Below are 20433 nucleotides of genomic sequence, written 5' to 3' on the forward strand. Positions count from 1 at the left end.
GCTCTCACCTGGGTGAGTTACTGACCCCTTTCCTGCCTGCCTAGCAAAGGTCACTGGCTCTGATTAGTCCCATACTCCCCCCAACCTCCCAGCCATGGCCCCGGGGGGTGCAATACACTGATTCTGACTCAGGTTTAAGTCCCATGGTCCACTCCTGGAGCTGGGGGTGTGGCCAGTGGTCAGGCCTCCTCACCCACGGGGACCATGGAGAGGGGCATTCACCAAGGATACAGATGCCCAAAGGAGGGAGGAGACGGAGGCTGGGCTGCCCCAAACCAACGCGTGTCCTGAGAGAGTCACCGTTAGAAAGAGTTGACGAGAAGTCTGCCCAGATCAATTTGAAATAGGAATGCGTGAGCTGTGGTAAGCGACAAGTTCCAGAAAGTGTGTACCAAGGGCAAAGAGTTTCTTGGTGTTAAAGGTAAGTGGAGGCGGAGTCTAGTGGCGGTGTGGAGTGGGCTTGCAGAGGGAGTGAGTGGGGGACCTGGCACCTTGCCTCTTGCCCGGCACGAGGTGGTTCAAGGTGAGCCTCCAGGGAGGTTCGTGCTGGAGCAGCACTTGGCCCTTGGTCCTGGGGAGATCGACCTCTCTGAGCCTCAGTTTCCTCGTCTGGAACACAGAGATAACAGCGCTGCCTCATAGGGTGATTTATATGTTTTGCACGTGATGTTACACGTAAATTGCTTAGCTGGCACCCAGGAGGAGCTCAGCTCTTAGGGACCGCTATTGATCAGAAAAGATGCGTTAGAGCATCCACGCTCAGAAGAGACAGCAGGACTCAGTGAGGTCACGTAGGCTTTGAACGAATCTGTTTTCCCCTTATCTCACGTCTTCCTCTCCGAGGCAGGGTGTCTCCGTTCTCTGACCCGGGACAGTGAGGCTTGGGGATCCAAGGGTCTGCGGGAAATGCTGGTCGACTATTCATGCATTTCCCAGCTTCTGACTCACACACAGCTAGTAAAGGAAGGGCTCACCTTTTAATTTGAAAAATACATGAGGTGAGGCCCCCTCCACCCAGCCCTCCCCACGCGACTCCAGTCATACATGTGGTTTCTCTCTGGCGCAGCCAGTCACCTTCTGCCATGGGTGAGGCTGCGTCTCTTTCAACTTCTCACAAGTCCTGGTTTTCCCTTCTTAACATGTCCAGTAGTGAAACAGCAGAAGGTACTTTTTTGTGAAAGGTATTGTGGCTCAGAGAGTTGACTATTTGAAATGTAATGTCTTCAGCTCATTGTGTCAAAACTGGTGTTTGATGCATGTATGAGGGCTCTTGCTAATGGCCTTTTGGTTTAGGCAAGGCTCTTTCTGTAGAGAAATGGAACTAAGAGTGTGTGTGTGTGTGTGTATGCACACATACAGACTTGAAATCCAAGAAGAGCTAAGATTTCCATTTTAGTCTGAATGCAGGAAAAAAAAAAAAAAAAAGAATGAGGTCCCAGCTCAAAGGCAGTCCAGCAGGAGAAATTCTCTCACTTGTGGGATGTCAGCCTTTCTTGTCTATTCAGGCCTTCAAGTGATCGGGTGAGACCCACCTGAGTTGGGGAGGGCAATCTGCTTTACTCAGTCTACCCATTCCAGTGTTAATCTCAACCAGAAACACTCTCACAGACACATCCAGAAATAATGCTTGAGCCAATGTCTGGGTAGCCTGTGGCTCAGTCAAGTCTACACATAAAATTAACCATCACTGAACCTTTGGTGTGATCTTCAGGTTTAAAATTACCTTCTCAGGTGACCTGCTTGGAATGGCTGTCATTAGAGCAAGTAGGCCATGGTGTTCTAGAGGTTGGGCTGTGTTCCAGCTTCTCCCGTGGTAAGTGTTCAAGGGTCTTATTTTAAGCTCGGCAGGTAAATTTTCTCATCACGAGACTCTGTGAACAATCAGGAAGAAGGAAGGTGATTTTATGGTCGATGGGGATCCCTTTCCATGAAGCAGGGCTGAAGTCAGAGCCTCCAGAACCTTCTCCCAGGGGCAGCCGTCAGTCCTGCTCCAGAGCCAAAGACTAAGTGAGGTTTCAAGTTCCAAGTGCAGGACGAGGTTTAGGAATCAGATTTTGCATTTTTCTAATAAGCCTCATGGTATTTGAAAAACAGTTACAAACAATGGCGACTCTTCATCCAGAAACCATCTGGCGCCAGTCGCTTCGGGCATCTACAGGAGCTTTCTCAAACCCTCGGGTCCACAGGACGAATCCTATTCCAGCGTTCCAGATGCTTGTCCAGATGTGTGTTGGGAATGGGCAGCCCTGGCACTGGGCACAGTTAACAGAAGGGCAAGTCCGGATCCTTTGCAAAGCCAGGTGCTTCCTCTGAACAGCTGTGACCCATCAGGGCAGAGATAGGAGACTTCTGAGAAAAGTATGATGTGTGCGTCCGTGTAGAACCGGACCTTGAGCCTCGTCTAGAGGGCTTGGGGGGTGGGTGGTTCTCCTTGTGGCTTTGTCTTGGGTTGCTTGTGGCATATGGAGCTGTTTCTGGGCTTAAATTTCCCCATCCAGTACTGGAGATTGAATTGGTCAGGGATTATGTCATCTGGGGCAGAACACTAAGATCTATTTTACTCCTTTGTGGGGAGGTGGAGAGAAAACAAGAATCTGTTGATTGTGAGAATCTGGACCAGCGGTATTTATAACGTAAGCATTTACGCTCCCTTTTGCAAAGCCTGCTTCCAAAATACTGTTGTCCCGTGGCCACTGGGGAGGTGACCGGCTGTGCCCCTCTTACCTCTTAACCACCTGGCTTGGTGTTTGCACCGTGCTGCAACGTGTTTGAAATCCACGCAGTTTCACACCCACACCTCTGCGTGCGTGCCTGTGATGAAAGCAGGAAGGACAAATTGCTTTGTAATGAGGCTAGGGGATTGTCAGGCTTTATAGCTGATTTCCCAAAGTCTCTACACAAAGAACCACAAGGAGCAGTGCTATAGGTTGTACAGGTTGCTTTAAGCCAAAGGTATAGATAAATATTTATATTTTCTATGCAAACAATCCTTTCACAAATCATGTCTTTGATAAATAACACTAGGTAAGAAAAGAGCAAGTTGCCGTTGCTAAGAAACTCTTACTTGACGGTGAACTTCTGTTTTCATTGTTTTGCAAACTTCTTGAGGAGTTTCTGTGTGCTGGGGTCAGAGAGACGGGGCATGTGTCTTTGATGTGGTCTCCAGCTGGGTACGGCTTACAGTCTGCAGGAAGCATGTTTAGAGAATATGATTCTTCAATGCCCCATTTATGATTCTGGGGGGTTTGGCTGGTTTCTCATAGACAGTTTCAAATATTTTTTAAAAAGGAGGGACAGCAGAGAATACAAGGCATTTGGGAAAAAGTTCAAAACAGTGCAGAAAGAAATGCTTAGAGCATCAGTAGTCATAATAACAATATCGTTCCCTGTGGCGTCATAAACTGTCAGCTGTGTCCTGATCAACGTCTCGTGCTTTGTGCAGAGGGTCTGACACTGGCGATGGAAAGGCTTGCTCGGCACTTTCCCCGTGGTTCCCAGTGACCGTCGACCGTCCCAGAGGTAAAAGCATAGGGTTATAACTCCCAATGCTCACAAATCCTTGTGATGGAAACAATACTCATTTGTACAAGTCCTTGTCATGTGAGAGAGGCTGTAGCACGTTTAACTCCCATTTGTTGATTATTTTCACAGACAGTCATTTTTGCCGAGAGCTTGCTGTGTGTAGGCTCGTTAAATGCCTCATCTCACTTAATCCTCCCTCGCCTCCGAGGGACAGATACTATTCTCATCCCATTTTATTTATGAGGAAACTGAGGCCTAGAGAGATGGACTGACTTGCCCATGATCACACAGGTAGAAAGTGGGCAAGCCTGCGTTCTAATCCACCTGGCTGGCCCATGGGGCAGGGCACACAGTGCCAGGCTGTGACGCCTGTGCTTGGAGCAGTGACCTGCCAACACGGCAGGGCTGGGATGAGGGTGAGGGGCCGAGGGATGAAGGGATGAGGGGCATCATGCCAGCCCAGGGGCAGGGCTGAGTTCCGTCCGTGTTGAACATTTTGGTCTTTTGCTCATCGTGTATTTTCTTTGCATTAATTTTGCCTTTTAAAATCTTGCATTTGGGCATTATAGATCTTGATCGCTGGGTTTTACGGTGCTTTGGGCAGGTGTGCGTGAGGACCACGAGGGTTGCTGAGGTCAGGAACCCGCCCAAGGTCCCATGGCCGGAAGTGGAGGAGCTGGGGTATTTGCCAGATCTCCTGGGAGCCAGGCTAGGGGCAGCAGCGTGGCTTACCCCAGTGGGCATCGCTGAGTTCTCAGGAATGTGCTTCCCCTCTTCCAGGTCGGGGAAGAGGTTGAAGAAGACCCGCAAGTATGACATCATCACCACTCCAGCCGAGCGAGTGGAAATGGCCCCGTTGAACGAAGAGGATGACGAAGACGAGGACTCCACAGTATTTGACATCAAATACAGGTACCGGGTGGGAACAGTGGCTTTCTCCTGGACTCGCTGGCTTGGGGAGGTGGGGCGGTTCACCTGTGAAGACAGTGAGTGGCCAGGCGTGTATTCTTGTTCTTTGGCTAAGTCTTTGACCTTGGGGTATTCTGCTTCTAGGGGGGAACTGCTTTGATCTCTCCCAGGAACGCGCAGCACCCAGAAAGCCAGCAGGGAAGTGCTTGCAGGGAAATGCTTATTCTCAACTCTTTCCTGACGAGAACCCTTGAGAAGTCAGCTTTGTGGGCGCGAAAGGAGAGCTGAATTTCGGACAACGAGCTTGTCATGTACAGACTGTGGGGAATCTGGTCCAAGCAACCGCCATGTACCATGCGCCATGCACACAAATGGAAACTTGTTTTTCAGCCTTGCTTAGTTGGTAATGGAGAGCGTGGGGTGGGGGTTACTCCTTGGATGGAATTTACCGCTGAATTCCAAAGGCAGGTGTGTTTCTTTAACGTGGCCCGTAGGAAAGTCAGAATGACTTTTTAACTTCAGGATTGTAGTTTGGGCTTTGGCTTCTTTTGGGAAGTACTACTCTGGGTATGTGAGATTCTCAGTGTTAGAGCTGGAGGCAAGTGTAGTTTAGGGATGAGGGCTTGGAGGCCCAGAGAGGGGCCATGGGTTGCCCAAGGTCGCAGTTATTAGTGGCAAAGTTGAGACACAAATCCAGGCTGGACCCTATCTGGAGATTCCTCCCTCCCCACCAGGGTCCTCCAGAGAAACAGAATCAATAGGATATACACACACAGAAAGAGATTTATTATAAAGCTCCAAGTCTGAAAGCCTGAGAACCAGGAGAGCCGATGGTGTAAGTTCCAGTGAGAGTGCAGGAGAAGACCAATGTCTCAGTTCCAACACGGTCAGGCAGAGAGAGTGAATCCCCCCTTATTCTGCCTTTTGTGCTATTCAGGCCTCCAGTGGGTTGGATGAGGCCCACCCATGCCGGGGAGGGCGATCTGCTTTACTCAGTTTACCCAGACAGTTGTTAATCTCAGCCAGAACACCCTCCCAGACACACCCAGACTAACGTTTTACCAAACATCTGGGCACCGTGTCACCCAGTCAGGTTGACCCGTAAGAGTCGTATCACACACAGCTTTTCTGTACCTCCTGACTTGTCCTTTTCCAGGACAGCCTTGGGTATTCTTGGCTATAAAGGAGTTAGATTCAAGAAAACAGTGTTTGGGATTTCGATTAGAACAGCATTGACTCTGTAGATTGATTTAAAGAGAATCAGCCCTTTATGCTAAGTGAAATAAGTCAGACAGAGAAAGACAAATACTGTATGATATCACTTATGTGTGGAATTAAAAACATACAGCAAACTAGTGAATATAACAGAATAAAAAGAAGCAGACTCACAGATAGAACAAACTAGTGGTTACCAGTGAGGAGAGGGAAGCGGGGAAGGGGCAAGATAGGGGGAGGGGATTAAGAACTACAAACTATTAGGTATAAAGTAAGCTACAGGGGCTTCCCTGGTGGCACAGTGGTTGAAAGTCCACCTGCCGATGCAGGGGACAGGGGTTCGTGCCCCAGTCCGGGAAGATCCCACATGCCGCAGAGCGGCTGGGCCCGTGAGCCATGGCCGCTGAGCCTGCGTGTCCGGAGCCTGTGCTCCGCAATGGGAGAGGCCACGGCAGTGAGAGGCCCGCGTACCGCAAAAACAATAAAATAAAATAAAAAAAATAAGCTACAGAGATATAGTGTACAACATGGGGAATATAGCCAGTATTTTATAATAACTATAAATGGACTATAATCTTTAAAAATTTTGAGTCACTATATTGTACACCTGTAACTTACATAACATTGTACATCAACTGTACTTCAATAAAGAAAAAAAAGAGAATCAGGCCCTTTATGTTGACTCTTCCCATTCATGAACATGGAATAACTTTCCATTGATTTAGGTATTGGAAAAGATGTCTTTCAAAAACTTCTCCATAAATGTATTATAAATTTTTTCTAGATATATTCCCAGGTGTTTTACCTTTTGAGATATATATATATATATATATAAAATTTTTTTTCTTTATTTAAAAAAAATTTTTTTGTGGGTAGGATGTATCTTTAAAATTTTTTTAAAAATTTTTTATACAGCAGGTTCTTATTAGTTATCTATTTTATACATATATATGTCAATCCCAATCTCCCAATTTTTTTTACTTTAAAATACTGTTTACTTTAAAATACTATTTTATTTATACTCATGTCTGAAAAAAAATGTCTGTATTATCATGTTCACGTACATACCAATATTGGAAAGAGAGTTTGTTAACAAATCACACCTAAATTTTATGAAGAATGCACAACATTGACATGGATTGGTTATTGATAGAGTGGAGGAACAAACCATAGCTATAATTTGCAGTTTAGGTATAGAGCAACCCCCTTTGAGAAGAATCAAAACAATTACTAACCTGCACCCATACTGCAAAATACTAAGTACTTAAGAAAGTGATTATACTGATTTTATTGCTAAGCCGTTTTATCGGTCTCACATTCAAGGCACAGAAATGAAACAAAATGGGAAGACCACGATGTCCTCATTATGAGTCACAATGGAAAGGCTCAGCTGCATCCTGCAGGCCGGGGGTTATTGTACGATAGGGAGCCCTTGATGGCTTAAGTGGATCAACAGACTGTTTTGATTTTGAGCCATGGGATGAGATCTCATCCATATTTGGTGTGTGAGCCGACTCCACGGGGGCTAGGATAGATGGAGCCATTTTTGTGGTAGCCTCAGACCCAACTACATAAGAAAAGACCCTAAGCAAAGAAATATCACTGTCTGTCCAGAAAGTCTAACTGTTGACTCTTTCTTGAGTATAAGCTGGAAAAGGGGCCCCTCTAGAGAATCTGGATACAAATATTATTGTCGTCTAAAGACTGCTGGGTGGAGGTCGTGTCTGGTGTCACAAAGAGGAGGAAAGTATTGTCAGATTAAGAGCCTTCCACAACGAGTCTCAGTTCTTCAACTAATGGAGCAAGTTCCTTTCCTAGGAACAGTTAGCGCTACATTGGCATTGCTCCTGGCTGTGAAACTCACCATCAAAGGCAAATGATTTCAAAATTAAAACTTTTTTTTCAGTTTTATTGAGGTATAATTGACATACAGCACTGTATACGTTGAAGGTATACAGCATAATGACATACATATATTATGAAATGATCACCACAATAAGTTTAGTTGGCATCTAGCACCTCACATAGTTACAAAAACATTTTTTTTTTACCTTGTGATGAGAACTTATAGGATCTACCCTCTTAGCAGCTTTCAGGTCTATCATACAGCAGTGTTAACCTGTAGTCATCATGTTGTACATTACGTCCGCGGGAGGTATTCATCTCGTAACTGGAAGTTTGTACCTTTTGACCGCCTTCACCCAATTTCCCCCTCCGCAACCCCCTGCCTCTGATAACTGCAAATCTGATCTCTTTTTCTATGAGTTCGGTTAATCTAGATTCCACGTGTAAGTGAGATCGTACAGTATTTGTGTTTCTCAGCCTGACTTATTTCATTTAACGTGATGCCCTCATGGTCCATCCATGGTATTTGTAAATGGCAGGATTCCCTTCTGTTTTATGCTGACTAGTATTCCATCGTGTGTGTGTCTGTGTGTGTACGTGTGTGTGTGTGTATATCACATTTTCTTTATTCATCTGTTGTTGCACACGTAGGCTGTTTCCATGTCTTCGCTATTGTAACTCATGCTGCTGTGAACGTTGTGGTGCAGATATCTCTTCAACATAGTGATTTTGTCTCCAAAGGCAAATGATTACATGGATCTACCTGGTAGGTGTTAAGGTAGCAGGTAATACTTTTGCTGTTTGGGAGTCCGAGCTTGCTCCCTGGTCTGTTGCAATGCTCTGGAGGATTTTTGTTGGCCACTGTAATAATGGGCCCTCTTCCCGTGAGCCATGGCCACGGGGCCTGCGCATCCGGAGCCTGTGCTCCGCAACGGGAGAGGCCACAACAGTGAGAGGCCCGCGTACCGCAAAAAAAAAAAATAATGGGCCCTCTATCTCTATGAGACACAGCGATAGCATGGGGCCCTTTCACACATGGTAATTTTTAATTACAGGAATCACTTAAGGTCCCCCAGGCACCTCCATGCCTCTCCTCCACCCCGATTCTGGGCAGAAACTCAGGACTCAGCAAGTCCATTCATACTAGTCTTTCATCCCAGATCATCCACGGTAATGACCCCTGTATCCCACAGGATCAGTCTCCACGCCCGGGTTTCTGATTCTGGGGCTGCTGGCTTCCCTCTGCTGTCACTTTGGGGACAGCTTCAAAGACAGGCTCCTCTGCAAGCCGCTGCCACACGACTCATGACCTCAGTCTGATCTCTTTTTTAAAAAATATCACTTTCTTACTTTCTGTTCATGATGTCTAGAAATGCAGTTGATTTTTAAAAACTATTGATTAAAAAAAATCCAGCAACCTCATTAAACTCTTATGAATTCTAGTAGTTTAAATGCAGATCTTTTGAGTTTTCTATGTAGATATATCACTTGAGACTAATAAGACTGCCTCCCTTCCCCCCAGGTCCTTCAACATTTTATCTCTCTCTTTTTTTAAGCCTTTTTATACTCACTCTTGGCCTCTAAGTCATTGTTAAATAGAAGTGATGATAATAGGCATCCTGTCTTGTTTTTGATCTTAAAGGGTGTGCTTTCAATATTGACACTAAGAGCAGTGTTTGCTGTAGGGTTTTGTAGATTTTTTTCCCCAGCAAGCTTCCCTCTAGTCCTAGTTTGCTAATGTCAGATTTTATTAAATTCTTTTTCTAGCTCTGTTGAGAATATTATACTTTCTCCTTTAATCTGTTAAGGTGGTGAACTCATATTCATTGATTTTTTTTCTAATATTAAACCAACTTTGCATTCCTGAGATAAAGGAGCTTGGTCATGGTCATGTTATCTTTTTATTCACATTGCTACATTCAGTTTGATGATATTTTGCTCAGGACTTTCTTGTTTCTCTTAGTGACTGAGATTGGTTTGTCATTTTCCTATTTTGTAATATCCTTGTCAGGCTTTGGTAGAAGTTTTACTAGCTTCATAAAACAAGTTAGGTCGGTTCCTTATTTTCCTTTTCTCTGGAATAGTTAGTATCAGATTAGAATTATTTGTTTCCTAAATGTTTAGTAGAATATGCTAAAACTGGCTGGACCTTGATGCTTTCTTTGTTTGAAGATTGGAGAAAACTATTGATGTCCAGGCGCCATCCTGCTTCCCTGTTTGTTGTGAAGGACGGACTTCAAGTGGTTCATGTGAGAAGTTGGTGCTGTTTGTGAGGATGTGAGTGAACTTGGGGGTGAGTCACTGGACACAAAACCACTCTAGTCCTCAGGCCCAAAGATGATTGACCATTTAAAAAGACCAGGTCATAGCTTTTATTACAGATGTAATGTGTGGTATAGAAATTACGGATAAGAAAAAGGGAAAATAAAATCACCTTTAATCTCACTACTTAACGATAACCACTGGAGTGTGTGTGAGTACGTACCCGTGGAATTTTCTTTTTTACAGAAATAGGACCATGTTACACGTGCTGCTTTGGAACATTTTTCCACCCGAACGGTGTATCACAAATGACTTTTCAGGTCAATACGTTTGACAGAACAAGAATTTTAAGGCCAATTTTATGTTGGCTTTAGCGTTTTTGAGAACTGCTCTGTCTGCACGTGATGATCTGTTCACAGGTCCTCATCTTTCCTGTTTAGAGATGGCTCAAGTAAATTTTTTGGTTCCCCCTGGGAGACAGACGACATTTAAATCGGATGTGGCTGAATCATGGCCTTGGGTGGTTTTATGAGTGAGTGCAAAGAGGAAAATCACGTTTTTGGCACCTGGGCAGTAAGGCCGTAACCTGCCTTGTATTACACGTGCAGCTCGCTGATAACATCTCCTGACTTAGAGCCCGTGAGCATCCGCCAGGCAGGAAGTGGGGTGGAGAGAAGGCAGGCAGGGCAAGGCTTCCGTGGGCAGCCCTCCTCCCAGGCTCCCACGCCACTGGGATGTCACAGCGCGTGAGGTAAGGCCTCCGATGTTTAGGGCCAGATGTGGGGAGGGAAAAGAGCTGTGGAAGTGAGTTTCCAACTCTGTATTTAAAAAGGCTAATTGGAAGAGAGAAAGGATGGCTCAATGGAGTACAGAGACCCCTGGGGTTTTGAAATGGTTCCGTATTTCAAAAGGCATTTGCATCCTGGCTGCGTGTGTTTTGAGCTTGGTTGGCCTAGCGTGCAGGTGTGGCTGATGTCGTGGACCTCTGGGCCTCCGTGGTTTATCACCGGAGCCTTCTGTGACACCCTCCAGGTGTCCCCTGAGGCGAGGCAGATGCCGCTCTTCCTGCCGTTTGTCTGGTAGGTGGCACCAGGAGCCATGACAAGTGCAGCCCGAAGGTGTGCTGCTGGGAGGACACGCAGCTCTGGCCAGTCCTGGTCTCCAGGGGCCGGGAGGGAGGGCGGGCTTGGTGCCTCTGCTTCTTAGGTGTGGAAAAGACGTGGCCCATGGGGTGCAGATGTGCTCCCCAGAAATGCCTGACTCCCACCCTCTTGTGGACAGGGCTTCCGGAGGGAATATAATTAGAAACGGATGAGATGTCCCCTGCACCTCTGGGGGCTGTGCCTGGCATCTTGGCTTTGGAACAAAAGGCGTTTGGTGGCTGTTTGCAGCCAGATGCCCCTGGAGGCTGTGGTGGGAGAGGGAGAAAATGGACTTGATTTGCTTATCCTAGACTGAGGGGTCAGGGGTCAGGGTCCGCATGGCCACCCTATGGCAGAGACAAAGCTAAGGCCCTGCTAAGCACACTCAGGGCAGTGACTTCTAGAATCCTTGAGCTCGGAGGACCCTTCGGCCCGCCCCACGCTCCCTCATCACCTGAGGATGCGGAGTGAGGCTGCTAGAAGCGTCAGCGTGGGGACCGCTGCAGAGGCAACCGGTACCCTGAGCTTCTGGGGCCTGGAAGGAATCAGACGGGACCTGGTGACCTGTGGGCTCCCTAGGGTGGCTGGAGCATCCTCCCTGGACCTGAAACGGCATCAGAGGCCATCCCCAAAGCAGGTTGAATAACTCTCTGCCAGCCCTCTTGCTTGTAGAATTCCGAGCTTATGTGTTATATATAAATGGGCATCTCCTGAGGCATTTTTGTTTTCTCTGAAAAGCAATATTGGCATTCTGGGGGCAGTTCTCAGCTGAGGTATCGTGCACCTTAAAACTATTTGAGTTTTATATCTATGAGGAGGGAGACTATGCAAACGGGAATTTGTGTGGCGATGAAAATTTACTGCTAGGTGATTCTGTTTTTCATTGAAGTATAGTTGATTTACAATGTTAGTTTCAGGTGTACAGCAAAGTGATTCAGTTACACAGATATATATATCTGTTCTTTTAAAGATTCTTTTCCCTTATAGGTTATTACAAAATATTGAGTATAGTTCCCTGTGCTATACAGTAGGTCCTTGTTGGCTAACTATTTTATATTGATATATAGAAGTGTGTATATTGTTAATCCCAAACTCCTAATTTATCCCTCCCCCTCCCCCCTTTCCCCTTTGGTAACCATAAGTTTGTTTTCTATGTCTGTGGGTCTATTTCTGCTTTGTAAATAAATTCATTTGTATCATTTTTTAGATTCCACATATAAGTGATATCACATGGTATTTGTCTTTCTCTTTCTGACTTACTTCACTTAGTATGATAAGCTCTAGGTCCATCCATGTTAAGTGAATCTGACTTAGTTTCCCGCCTACATGGACACACAGTTTATAGAGCTGTGTAAGGATCAGGCAAAGAAAAGGGGGAAAAAAAGGAAAACACACAAATAATCCTAACTAGCACTGCTTTTGTAAAAGCTAGCCACGTTATTCAGTTGTTCTTTTTTGTGTTCGACGTCCTGGGATGAAAGTGGGAAGTCTGCCGAGGGCCCCCCGGCACCTGGTGGTGTGGTCCTCATGTCTGTCTGTCTCAGGAGAACTCACACACGTGGCCTGGTTTCCTCCCTCGGCTTCTCCATTCCGTGGCTGCTGTGCCGTCTTCCTGAGGTGTCCTCGTCTGCTGCACCGAGGGGTCAGCTGCCAGCGTGCAAGACAGGTGCTGAGACAGGTGCTCCTGTGTGGAGGGCTCTTTCTGCCAACAGACAAACTTCTTGTAAAACATGGGACAGGGACAGGTTGGGGCATGTCCCTCTCCTTCTCTGGGATGGCTGTAACCCAATGTCGCTGTACAGGACGGTTGCAAGTCGGAAGAGAATAAGCATGGGTCATGGCACCTAAACGTGCCTTTACTTCACCTGGAGTTTCCAGGGAGTGTGGGAGCGGGGTCTGCATGGATCACCTTTCTGGTTAATCTTAGTGATAAAGCAGGGATGTCAATAGCAGTTTGGCTTTTCTGGAGGACGGAAAGGGCCCAGAGATCCCTCTTAGAAATCTCTGCTTGTCATCTTCTACGTGCACCCAGCTCACTGCAAGTGCAAGATGGGTAAGCCTGGCCCTGCCCTCTGGGAGCTTGTGCTGAGGTGGGGTGTCCAGGAACATGGACTCTTATAAGAGGACCTGGTAAACGCCACAGGGAGGAAAGAACAGGGTGCTGTGGGCAGCCACCAGGGGCACATCTCCCTGGCACCTCTTCCCAGAGGAGATGAAGCTTAGAGGGGGTTTGGAAGGACAAGGGAGTGAGCCTGGAGCACATTGACGGGCAGGGAGGAGTGAGGGCATCCGAGGAAGAAGTAATAGCATGTCGACAAGTGCGAGTTTGAGCGGGTGTAGGGCCAACCGGGTGAGCTGCATCTGTGAGCCTGTCCCCCCAGGACCCTCCCCTGGGGAGAGCCCCAAAGCTTCATGGCCTCAGGGGAACAGCGGGATGAAAAGAAGAGGGCCGGGACTTTACAACCTTCCTCCTCACCCCAGTCCCTCTGTCGGTTTTCCCCAGAGCTGCCCGAGTCACAGTCACACCAGAGAGTCTGAAGGGCAGCGAAGCACACTGCTCGGACTTGAGGTCCAGAGCTGGTGACCTCTGAGGTGCTGGCACGCGCCCAGGGAAGCTGCTCCCCGTGGGGCAGGCGAGCACATCTGTTTTCTTTTTCCAGGAGCAGCCCTGGAGATTTAGTTCTGCTGAGGAGGGAGCCTGCGGAATCAGATGTGCTTGATGGTTCGTGGTGGCTCCCCTACTGCTCCGTCTCCACCCGCTGTGTGTGTGTGTGTGTGTGTGTGTGTGTGCGTGCGCGCGCACGCGCGCGCGCGCGTTTCTTCCTATAAGCACAAGGAGTCAACAGCTGCCCACAGGGGGTTGGGGTGCAGGCAGGGAAGCTGGCAGAGCATCCCGGGGTGTGCCCTTGGGGCATCCGGAAGATGCAGTTCAACGAAATAGCAATCTTGGGACACCTGCGAAGGTGAATTTTCAATGCATTGGCGGTATATAAAGTTCACATCTCTGCGAATTCTGACGGTCTGCTGTTTCCAGATTCAGCAGGCTGAATCTACCTGACTCCGTAGTCTGCTTTTGTTCATATGCACACCTGCTCTGGGTAGCTCTTGGGAATCGGGTCCCTTTACTCTGGTCCGATTCTTGGTTTTTGAAAGCTTTGCTGCTCCGTCTCCAGTCCCCTGGCCCCGACCCGTCACGCTCAACATTGAACTTGCAGCAGGATGCAGGGGAAGACCTGACTGTGGGGTCAAGGCCGCTGGGAGTCTTAACATTTGAGGTCCTCAGGCTGCATCTGTAGAGTGGGGGTGTCTGGGCTCCGTGGATGTCAGTAAGCGGGGGTGAGCCCCCCTCTTCCTAGCCCAGAGGAGGGGGCATGTGGGTGACGCAAGAAAACCAGCCTTCACAGCGTGGACATGGCCGTGGGGATTTATCTTTTTCTTCCTCTAATCTGTTGAACAGGGGACCCTAGTGGTCAATACGAGGATACCCATGTCTATTTTTTTTAAATTTGGAAATAATTTCAAACTTAAAAGTTGCAAGACAAAAACAGTAGAGAGAACACCCAGATACCCTTTACCTAGATTTTCCTATTTTAAAATTTTGCCTCACTTGTCTTATGATGGCTCTGTGTGTGTGTTCAGATTTTTTTTTTCTGAACCATTTTCTGAACGCGTTATGTCTCTCATGTCCCTTTCCCCCCAGTACTTAAGTGTGTATTTCCTAAAAATATGATGTCCATATCTTTCAGTAATTAGTTACCTGATATTTATATTTGGGATCATGTAACGTTATGAAAAGCAGTTTATTATTTGATAAGTTCTATTAAGTCTCCACTGTTTTTCCATGTGATTATGTAATGCCCACGTTCAAACATTAATAGATGCTGGGGACCTCTCAAATTTTCCCTCCTTTTCTAAATCCCTTTGGATGATGTCTTGAATAGATTCAGTTTTTCAACTTTCACCCATTGTACAAATATTTCTTGCACCCCCTTCAATTATCTGACACTGTGCTTGGTGCTGGGGTTTAAACGTGAACAAGCTCCGACAAGGGTCTCACCCTCAGGGAGCTCCCAGTCTAGGCAAGAGACAGACACGAATCAGATAATTACATAAACCATAAACCAGGGGCCAGCAGGCTAAGGGCCCTGGGCCAGATCAGCCCACTGCCTATTTTTGTATGGCTCCTGAGCCAAGAATGATTTTTACATTTTTGATGGTTGAAAAAGAAGCAAAAGAAGAATAACATGTAAAAATTAAATGCAATTCAAACCTCAGTGTCCACAAATAAAGTTTTATTGGAACACAGCCATGCCAAGCATTTCCAGCAGCAGGGTTGAGCAGTTGCCATGAAAACTAGAGGACCTGCAAAGTCAAAAATATTTAGTACCCTCTGGACTTTTACAGGGGAGGTTTGCCGAGCCCCGGTGTAAACTCCCACAGAAGAGCTAGGAAGGAGGATTACAAGGATAAGAGAGGTGGTGTTCTAGGGGTCTGTGTGGGGACCTAGGAAAGCATCCTGAGGTGGGAGCTGAGGGAAGGGAAGGTGTTACCTGGAGGAGTGGGTGTGCGTTCCAGGCAGCACTTTCAAAGGTCCTGGGGTTGAGGAGGGTGGCGTTTTCAAGGGCTGAAAAGGCAGTTGTGTGGCAGGAATAGAGATGGGGGGTGAGAGAGATGGAGGCACTGCTGGAGGGGCATGGGGAGGGGTGTCAACTGCCCTGCTAGGACGGCGGCGTGGCCTGGAGGATGGTCGTGGTTACGGAGGGGGTCACAATGGGTGTGTGGCTCTGCCAGAGGCCACTGACTTCTTCTTCTTCTTTTAGGTAAAACCTGTTCTCCAGCGTGTTGGCATCCTGTGGCTGGTCGGCTGAAGCTGGGGGGTGTGAAGGATCTGGAAGCTGTCCCGTCCGAGGTGTTGAAACCATAACAAACATTATTTATGAAACTCTGGCACATTTGTGTGTAGAACGTCGGCTCCGAATGTCACTGCAGGAGACACCACCCTCTGGACGCTCCTTTAAAATGTCACCCTTTATTCCCTCAAGAGGGCTTTTGCCTTGCTAAGGGGCAAGGGGAAACATGCTGATTTAAAAAATAATTTTAAAGCAACTGCCGACAAAAGTAAAAGAGATCAGAAGTTATCAGGAACCTAAGAAAAGCCTAAAGGATATTCAGCGGCATGTTTAGGGTTTCTGACAGTCTGCTCTCCTGGATCCACGCACTTTTATATGTCTGACGCTTTGTGGCCTTTCTGGGCTCGGTCGAGTTCTGGCCTTTCATTGGTGGTGGCTGCGTGAAAGTTCAGAGTGCAAGGGCTCGGAGCTGCTCAGCTTGTAGCAGATGTAAACACGTCCTGTGGCTCCTTTTCTTTTCTGTTTCCGAAAGGGTTCAGCAGAATTAGGCATGGAATTTTAAAAAAATCACTGTGATAATTTAAATGAATGGTGGTTTGGTTGGCTGAAAAAAAGCCCACTGCCAGGGACTACGTTTGCAGTTGGTCCAGGCCAGACTGGCCTAGGAACCCACCTGGACCCAGGAGGTTACTGCAGGAAGGCCCCTTGCACAGGCGGGTTTGGGTGGTAGCTTGTCTTGCAGCTCGAGTGCCCGCCCCTTGCTGGAAGCAGGGCCTCGGGCTGACTCCTCAGGATGAGAGAGGCCTCCCATTTCACTATTTCCCCAGGGTTATTTGCTGCAACGGATATCCTTCTGCAAAAGTCTCCTAGCAGTGCCTTTGGGGGTGGGCTACTCTGTTCTCTCTGGAAAGGTGTTTTGTAATTTTTTTTTATCTCCTCTTTTCTGGCATTCTGCAGGGTTTGCAAATTTGCCTGTTTATTGTCTGCTCCTCTGCTTGGGATGAAAACTCTGGCCTTTCCCTACTCGCCCCTATTTTCAGATTTTTCAGTTTCCTGGGAAGGGGCTGCCCTGCTTTGGGGTCCCCTGGTCCCCAAGACCCTCTGGGCATGGGTGCTCTGCAGCCCTGGCCCATCAGGGTGGCACTTTAGCCTCTGCAGAAGAGAGGGGCGGCCACTCTGAGGACAGTGGCCTGCTGGTCCTCGGCTCCCTCCTGTGATTTGGCTTCTTTTGTTGACTTTCCTTCTCCCTTTCTCCGCCCTGTTTGCCAGAGGGGGGCGGGGGGCTGCTTTATCTCTACTCTCCACCGTGTCCTCATGGGCCAGGGTGGTGACTGAACGGGATGGGCCGCCTAGCAGCTGTGCGCTGTCCGGACCTTTGAACTGGAACCGTGGCTCACACTTGCCTTTCCGACAACCGCGTCTGAGCCATCTGCGGAGAAGCTGGATTCTTCTGCCTGACGCACGAACGCCGGCCTCTGTATGCCAGGTGCTCGTCGCAGGCCTGGCAGAGGCGGCCACCGAGAATGACCTTCCAGACGCCACAGCTTTGGCACTAGAGGCTCTTAAATAAAAAACGCTTCTGGCGTGAACCGTGTATGCATCAGTTTGGAGGTTTTCTGAGATGGAGGCCAGCAAGGTGCCTTCTTTTGATGAGGGATGTGGGCCTGAGGCTCAGAGGAGGGCAGAAGGGGTGCCCAGGAGGAGGTACTGGGCCTGGGTTTGAAGCCCTGGGTGCCTCAGTGCTGGGGCTTGGATCGAGCTCAGGGGTCAGGTCCCACCCAGGCCCCTCTGCCTCTAAGTCCTGCCAGAGTGACAAAGTTCTGTGGGATTCCAGAGGTGCAGAGACAGCTGGTGGTGGTAGGGAGGCTAGAGGTCCCCTGTTGTGGGCAAGGCATTTGTGGTGACCAGTGCTGGGGAGAGTGAGGTCCCAGGCAGAGGGGAGAAAGGAGGGTGGGATGGGGACAGGAGGCTGCAGGGGGCCTTCCTTTACATGCGTAACCAGCTCTTCCTCTGCGAAGACAAGTTCCGTTTCTTAAAAGCAGAGTGAGTTGGGTCTCGGGGAAGCAAAGTTGGGCTGGAAGGAATATCAGACCTGGGTGGGATGACTTCCTTTCTCTAATGCCGCCTTCTTTTTGTTCTTTTCATGGGCGCTTCAGAGGGGCCAACTTTGGGGTCCAAAGGGACAACACTGTCCAAATGGATCCCACACCCCCCAGTGTTCCTGCTGTCCTCCCTCGGTGAAAGATTAGATGTTCCTTAGCTGGGGGCACCCCGATTCCAAAGACCCGGTTCCCGTTCTTTTGCGAGCATTTGGGGACTTTTCAGATCACGTGTCCAGTATCGGCTCTGGAAGGTGTGACCATTATAGAGACATGATCTAGTCGGTGTCTTCTGGATTCACTTAAAAATAGGACTGGAAGTTATAAGAAAACATTTCAGACTGATTTAAGGAGCAGAATTTTGATTAAAAATGGATTTATTATAAAAGCGATGTTTTCATGGGTGACATTTTGGAAGACAGATAGTTAATTATAAAGAAGATAAAACAAGTTATCCGGATAACAATACCCTTAACAGCATTTTGACGTCCCCCTCCCCTTCCTTCCTTCCTTCCTTCCTTCCGTCATTTATCTGTATTTATCATTTGCAAACCTTTATTGAATGCCCACTTACTCTGGGCTCTGTGTTAATTGGAAGGCTCGAGAAGTTGAGTCTCGGGAGAAGACCAGACACGTGACCTAGAGGGATGACGGATCATAAAGGGCTGTGACAGGGATGCGAGGGCCTCAGAAGACTTGACAAGGGAGGGGCCAGCTCTGCTTGGCGCTACGAGTGGCCTCTGGGCTTCTGTGTGGGCGCCTTTTCGTGTTTTTCTCTACACATTTGGGTCCTGCAACCTGATTTTTTCACTTACCATTATGAATATTTCCTGGTGTCCACAAATATTTAAAACGGTTTTAAAAAAAAGCCTTAGCATTGTGTTTTGTAGAATTGCACGACGAGGGACCCCACCTCTGATCTCTACTGGCAAAAGCAAAGAACAAGAGGGGCCCCATGCCGAGGACAAGGAGTGAGGTCCCTGGGGTCTGAACTGGACCCCAAGGAGAACTCAGACGACGGTTGGTTTCCTTTCCTCCTCTTTCGATATTTCAGCCTGAAGCCTGGGGAAGGATGATGTCTGCCTGAGCGCAGAGCTCGGCTCACCACGGTCCAGCATCAGCTCTGCTCGCGGCCAGGCCTGGCCATCACCACCCAGCTGTGTGCAGTTCTGACCCTCGGCTGTCCCCACCCTGGCTGAGCAGCTCAGTGACTGTCCTTGTGTCACTGAGTGGAGACCACAATGGGCAGCTGTTGCCCGTGTGAGCCTGTCCAGGGCGGGCAGAGTACGCTGGGGCTCCTGACCCCGCGGCAGACCCATCGGAGCCCCACCAAGCCTTCCCAGAACCGCTGTGGGTGTCGCCTCAGCACGAGCCCCCAGTGGTCCTGATGTGCAGAGACGGTTCAGAAGCACTGGTCTCCCCGAGTCCTGTCCTTGAAGTGGCCATCGTGTGAGGTTTGGATTCAATTTTGGTTGTTCTCAGGTGTCTATCTGATTGTCCCCACACCACTGACTTGGGCTGCTGCCTTGGTCAGGCACTAAGTTCTATATCAGACTTTCATGTTCAAAGCTTTTGCATCTTAGCCCTACGGTATTAATGATCATCCTTGGGTTGAGGTCCTAGGGCCTGGAAAGAGCCAACCCAGAGCCTGCACCCCAGCACGGAGCACTGCCAAGCAGGAGGACGCCGGGATGTGTAGGGTGGGTGTGCCGGCTGGAAGGGCACTGGGGGGTCATGGAGTCCAGCATCGTCATTCTACGCTTGAGGAAACTCGGGCTCCCAGAGTGTATGGGAACTCCAACTGTTTCCTCCACAGGAGGGTAAATTCCCTCTGAGCCTGGAGCGTCTGTAGCTAGAACCCTAAGCAGTACTCAGGCGGAGGCCGCTGTCCTCCTCTTCCTCCGGTTCTCCCTTCTACACCTGTGCCTCATGGCTTTCCCGCCCCACCTGGCGGGGGGATGGTGGGTTGCTGAGGGGTGTGTCGGGGGCACCCCTCCCCCACGTCCAGACTGGAGAGGGTGTGGTGACTGTCCGCGGGGCAGAGAGTGGATTTGGACCCACCTATAAAAAAACCTCAGATCCACAGTGCCGTGCCGCCGGGGGAGACCACCGTCAGGTGTTTCCCAAAAGCAGTGAGCTCAGTGACTATGGAGTCTGAAAGCCTTGAACTTCACCAAGGGGGACGAGAGTGGCATCCCCAGAATGTTGGCCATAACCAACCGGGGCTGCTCCTGCTGGGGCTTAAGCTGCATGTTTCCTGGTCTGGAGGCCCCGCCAGGGCACGCCCAACTGGGGGCAGGAGGAGGGGCACGGGTCCCAGTGGGGCCCAGTGTGAGGTCCACGGAGGCCAAGGCAACGTGAGGATGCACGCGAGCTCACCACGGGAGCCCAGAGTCAGCAGGCCTGAGACTCTGCATTTCCAACAAGCTCCCAGGAGAGGCCGCAACTTGAAGAGCAAGAAGGTAGGTTGCCTTTTTCCTGCACCCTGCTTTGCCACCGCTCATGGCTTTCTGAGTTCTGACCCTGGAGGTTTAGGCCACAGGCCCAGCATCGTCCCGGACCTGCCCGCTCTCCTGCAAGAGCCCTAGT

General features: G+C 48.8%; 1 protein-coding gene across 1 annotated transcript in view; it reads left to right on the forward strand.

Annotated features, from left to right (window-relative positions):
* FAM174B (family with sequence similarity 174 member B) overlaps positions 1-17334 on the forward strand; it is a 30917-nt gene extending 13583 nt beyond the window's left edge. Inside the window, exons 2-3 of the mRNA XM_082649545.1 lie at positions 4303-4434; positions 15716-17334. Coding sequence (XP_082505671.1) covers positions 4303-4434; positions 15716-15719 — 136 coding nt within the window. The 3' untranslated portion in view covers positions 15720-17334. The remainder of the gene's footprint in view (positions 1-4302; positions 4435-15715) is intronic.
* The last annotated feature ends 3099 nt before the right edge of the window (positions 17335-20433 follow it).

This window comes from Grampus griseus, assembly GCF_964374135.1.
Source record: "Grampus griseus genome assembly, chromosome: 2".
Lineage (NCBI taxonomy): Eukaryota > Metazoa > Chordata > Mammalia > Artiodactyla > Delphinidae > Grampus > Grampus griseus.